Genomic DNA, 6,000 nt, shown 5'->3' on the forward strand with positions numbered 1-6,000 from the left:
CCGAGATAAAAACAATCAAGGCGTTTTGCATATTTACTAATGTTTTCTTCTTAGATTATTACATATTTGTTCATTGATCATCTATGTTCCACTTGAAGTGCATAATTTAAAGTATATTTATAAACAGTATGACGTTACCTGAAATATAAAAAACATCAGAGACGTGATACAATATTTGTGACTTGAAATAATCCTGAAGATCTGCTGATATATAACTCACTTGCAGGGGTGGCTCCAGAGACATGAATGAGGGGGGGATGGGGCTAAGTCATAATGTCCAAAAAACTTTTGATATTGTACTATGTTTCTTTTTGTAATTTTAGTTTTAGAAATATACAATTTTTTAGAAACATTACAGGCTTGAGAGAGGCCCCCCTAGAGCTACCTCTGACACTTTGAACATCTACAACTTATTCCATAACGAATAACGATTGTGTTAAATATTAAACATGTATTGTTTGTGTACTCAAATACTCAGTTAATGCAACAACATATAATATGACTAAGACAGAAAAATATTATTTTAGTTTCGTAATAATGGTTATATAGATTATAATGGTTATTAATTTAATTTATTTTTGTCTATAATGCTGTGATGGCATGAGCATCTAGAATTCTAAAACATCCTTTCCTTCTTGATCTTCTTGATCAACTAACAAAAACCAGGAGCCATTCGTGATTTACTCATTAATATCTAAATTATCACAATAGTCAAGTATTTTTTTACAGATAAAATCAATTTAATTCTACATGCTTTTTTTAATTTGTAAATCAATCGTAACATTTTAATAGTAACTATATCTACCTATACTAATATTATAGCTTGTATCACTATAACGATATTATAATACCTAATATAGATCTACAAAATGTAGTTGTTATTGTTTTACGAATAATGAATATAACTTACATTGGATTAGCAATTATTGGTTTTTGTGCACTTGTATAATCCACATATTATTATCTGTGACGTATGGTATAATAACATGTACCGGGGATGAGGCAATTTGTTTGCCAGTCATAATCAGACAAGACAATTTTAGTTGCCACACACATATTTTATTTGTTTTGTATAATAGAACCTATTGAGAGGGGCCCATCACATAACATATAGGTATTAAGATTGTTATAATATGCAGGAGCGCATTTAGGGAGGAAAGGCGAAATAATTTTTCCCGGAGACAAATTTAAATGGTTGGCAATTTTCGAATATATTTATGATAAAAAAATAAATCAATCTATACATAATATATATACACTATACACATTGTATATTTTTATTATAAAATTTATAATTTTGTAATTTGTTCTAAAGTAATATTAGCCTCTAGGTATCTACCAAAACATGAAACAATTTGAACATGATAATACCTAATTTACATAAATCGGGTTCACATACAAATCGGTTAGGAGTTTTGCAACTCCTATAAAAATTGAAAATGACATTACAACATAACTTAATTATAATCATGTTATTAATATTTTTGCTGCAAATGAAACACTCAGGAGATTGTAAATTTGTATTATTATAAATGATGAAAAATAGTAAAAAGACCGTTTGGAGGAAAAGTGTTTACACTTTAACCTCAACAATTTACATGTGTTGTTTTAATTTTTTTTTTTTGAGAGGGTAGTGTTGGTTAAAATATATATTGCCCCAGGGTGCAAATTTCCAAATGCACCTCTGATAGTGTGATCATGAATTGAAAACATCTTCAACAGACAGTGACTTAGAACTGTAGACACACATAACATAACAATGTAGTCACATAAAACCATTGGCCATAAAATATTATCACAATATTACATCAAATTTCAATATTATGAGTAACTGCATGTCATCATGATATTTTAATATATTCATACAATATTATTATATTCTAAATTAATGTTATTTCGAATTCGAATAGGTACGTCATAAATAACTTATTTATTCGATCTATAAAATGTAATTATTAAAAACGTGCAATTTATAAATATTGAACAAATACTTAATTATATCCAAGTTAAAGCAATCAAATATTATGTAGGAATAATATTAATATATCATTGTATCAACAACGTAAACAAAAAAAAAATTATTTTAGTTACTTTTTAAAATGTGAAGTCAATTTTTTTTATATTAAGATAAATTATGAAGTATTAATCCACAATCGTCCTAAAATTTAACCAAATTCCGTTTTTTGGTGAAGTTATTCCACGTTCTTTTTTCATTTGCAGCGGTATTTCCGTTTTTTCACAAGGTGAAATTTCAAATTTCGATAATATTTTTGATAGAATTAATTTCAATTCCAGTTCAGCGAAACGTTTTCCTGCAAAAATACATATTATCATTTATAAATAAAATTCAATATTGCATAATTAAAAATGATGAATGGAGAGTAAAGTTGTGTATATTATATCTCGTATAATCATTAATCATACATGGAATATCAATATACCTATGCAATGGCGAGGTCCATCGCCAAATGGTAAGAATGTACCATTTGGTCGCTTAGATTTTTCCTCCGCAGTAAATCTTTCCGGATCAAAAGTATCGGGATTTGGATAATACTTTGGATCGTGATGTATACTATAAATTGGTATTAAAATTTTTTGCCCTTTTTCAATCAATAATGACTCTCCGGGTACGTTATAATTTTGTGTAGCTCCTCTCAACAGGGCGGTAATTATGGTATACTTACGATGAGTCTCTGAAATAACATAATGTAGTACGTTACTAAAAAAATATAATTCAAACTAGAGTGTATCTACGTCAAAACTCTACAAGATGATTTATTATTAATAGGTATTTAAATACTTATACGTATGTTTATTACCGTCTAAAACCATATCGGCGTAATGAAGATCTTCCAAAAATTCACTATTCAGCTCTCCTCCGTGTTTTATTTTTGACGATATTATTTCGGCACGTAATCTGTCTTGGATATCTTTATTCAATGCCAATTCGTAAAAACAGAAAGATGCTGTGGCAGTTACAGTTTCAGAACCGGCCGTAAACAACAACATTGCATTTGCAATTATATCCAATTCACAATACTTTTCTATAAATAAATATAAAATTTATAATTATTAATAGTCTAAATACTTATGATGATTATCACATAATATGTACGATAATAGTGTGTGATGAACATTATGTTAAGAGGACACATTTGTTGTCTCCGTCTTACACACGTACGAAATACCAAATTTTCGTTTATAAGATTCAATAGCGTGCTATTAGTTTTGATTTATTTTACGTGGTTAGTTCAATTTTGTGCTAGTTGTTTTATATTTCCTTAGTAATATAATTAATAATAAGACAGTGTTCACAATATTAATTATAGCTAAATACTATAAATATTTTATTTTTAAATTAAAATCTAATTCCATCGTTTGATTCTGATTAAATAGCCGTATATTAAATAATTTCAATCATAATTGATATTAGGATAAATCAAAATACAGTCAATGACAATATGAAATATTGACGTGTTCACACACATGTTGTGTCCATGGACGTCTCGTGTAGACCGGGTCTGGTCTAGTATCAACAAACACATTATAGGTACTGTATTGTCGTATTGATAGAGACCAAATACCAAAAATATAAATTTAATTAAAACAATAACAATTTTAGAAAAATACCTAATAAAAATAACTTTTATAAATTATGTTTTTTTTAGATTACTCAACACCCCTATTAATCAATATTAACCCGAATCACGACGGTTATTGCACCCAAAAGTTTGCTTAGTTTTTTTTTATTCCGGTGTTTGAACACCCGAATATACCCGGCACCCAAAACCCGAAACTCGAATAAACTATTAGGATTTTTATGTTTCTATAATAAGTTATCATTAATCTTTCAAAATCTTTATTCTTACCTTCTCCCTTATAGTCACTGCTTATCACCAAATCCTGTCTCGCTTTCATTAGGGTTTGTGTTAGATCGTTTCTAACCACATCATTTTTGGTCCTGTACTCAATGACTTCGCCGAACACTGAATGAAAAAAATTAATAGCATCTACATCCACTGGAGAAGTTTGAAGTTTTAAGAACTTTACGATTTTCGGGAATAGCACTCCAAGTATTTGAGCGAATATTACTTTACCGCTGGGTTTGAACACTTTCTTTACGTTTTGTCTAAAGCTCGAATTATCGTTATTAATTGTGTCCAATTTCATGCCGAAAGCGCACGTACCAATCACGTCGGTGGCTAAATTGCCGACAAGTTCGTATACTTCGATGGCATCGGTTTCCTTGGATTGTTCGTAAATACAGTTTGTCAACTGATCGCTACACTCTCGGATCTGTTCGTGCGTACCTTTGAGCTTACCGGAAGTGAATCCCGGACTCAGTTTTTGTCTCATTGTTTTCCATTTTTGTCCGGTCGCAAAGAACAAGCTTCTCGCCATTACGTTCACCGAAGGGTTCATGTCAATTCCGTGGTCGGTGAAATATGAAAAGTCTTTGATGATCACCGTGTTGATCAACTCCGGGTCGCGAAGCATCAAAAACGGTGTGCTCATTTGATAGAAACCGCAAAATTTCTCATTGGGAAACTGTTGATAAATTCGTCCGAACGCGTCTACTTGGTGCTCTAAGCCCGTAAACATTTTGAATATATTCCCGAAAAAGGGCACTGGCCTTGCGAACGGCACATTTAATTTCCTCCATGTATCGTACGTCGACGTCGTATAATAGTAAAGGAACGTACAAACAATAATCAAACTCAGAAAGATGTAGTCAAACAGCCAATTGGTCAGGTACGAAATCATGGTTACGAAATGATTTAGGTACCTAACTCAATTATTGTGACTTGTCACAAGGAACACCTACGGGTGTATAATGAATTGTACTGGATCCCGCTATAATATGAATTACAAACGGCAAAAACGTAATACTTTTCGGTTTTTTTCTCATTCTTAAATTAGCTTTCGAGATGATATAATCTATTTGTGGAGGGAATACAAAACGTCTGTAATTAAATTATATATATGCATACAATATTATGTACAATATTGTTGATTTTATATTACGCATATAGACTGCAGTGCAGCAGTATAAATCAGTGACCACTGATCTATATTACACCATGATACCATACTGTTATCAACTGCCGTATAGATTGGACGGGTGCTGCAGTGTTAAGCACCTAGTAATCGGGGAGTAGTGGTGCCCTACATAACCGTTTGTGTATTTTTTATTACGACTAATATTAGTTATCTTAAGTGTGCTCTAAAATCATCAGACAAAATAGAGGTCAGACACGTGATTACGATTTATGGCATAAAAGACCTCACCCACTCAACGACGTCGAACTTCGAGACTAGAAAAAAATTAATAAATACGTATTTTTCAAGCAGCTTTACTACACGCACTGACGCACTGTAGGCATTTGTAGCCTTGATAGTGTGAAACTATGCTGAGAAGAATTTTCGTCGATTGATGAAAATATTGTCATGCTGCAGATGACTGCAAACGATTTTTCGAGTATATTCTTCAAGTTTTATAATGTTTACACACAAACACCTATATACCAGCTACCTGGTTACATACATGATATTATGATCAATATAAAAACTTTTTTATGTTATATAATAGCTAGTAATATTGGTAGTATAATATACCTAATAATCTAATATACTTTACTTTACGTCTATACTATTGACGCATATAGGTACTATAATTTGTATCACCCTAAGTCTATTTTCTACGCCCATCACGCTATAGTAAAAGTATTTTTCTGTATATTAATATTTATTTTTATTTCCTACATAATAAGTAAATAAGTACTAACAGTATTATAAACTTAACGTGCTGCAGTCAAAAGGATGCAGTGCAAGTGAGTGTACTATGTCACATTGTCTCCATTCAAAATCTATTGTATAAATAATAAATAATAATATAAAAATAACATAAATTATTGAAATAATAAAAAAATTATATTTTGCTTTTTATTTTAGTCGTCACTGCAATAATAAACGTAAATTATTTTAATCATAATTAATATT

At 30.5% G+C, this 6,000-nt stretch overlaps 1 protein-coding gene across 1 annotated transcript; it reads right to left on the reverse strand.

Annotated features, from left to right (window-relative positions):
* Positions 1–1,250: 1,250 nt before the first annotated feature.
* On the reverse strand, positions 1,251–5,042 carry LOC111035199 (probable cytochrome P450 6a13). Its single transcript, XM_022316723.1, has 5 exons — positions 3,870–5,042; positions 2,820–3,044; positions 2,442–2,693; positions 2,092–2,312; positions 1,251–1,736 (listed from the first exon to the last, which is right to left on the reverse strand). Exons 1-4 carry the CDS (start codon positions 4,762–4,764, stop codon positions 2,143–2,145), a joined length of 1,542 nt encoding a protein of 513 aa, XP_022172415.1. The 5' UTR covers positions 4,765–5,042; the 3' UTR covers positions 1,251–1,736; positions 2,092–2,142.
* Between the last annotated feature and the right edge of the window lie 958 nt (positions 5,043–6,000).

The sequence above is a fragment of the Myzus persicae genome, unplaced genomic scaffold (genome assembly GCF_001856785.1).
Source record: "Myzus persicae strain clone G006 unplaced genomic scaffold, MPER_G0061.0, whole genome shotgun sequence".
NCBI classification, from domain to species: Eukaryota; Metazoa; Arthropoda; class Insecta; order Hemiptera; family Aphididae; genus Myzus; species Myzus persicae.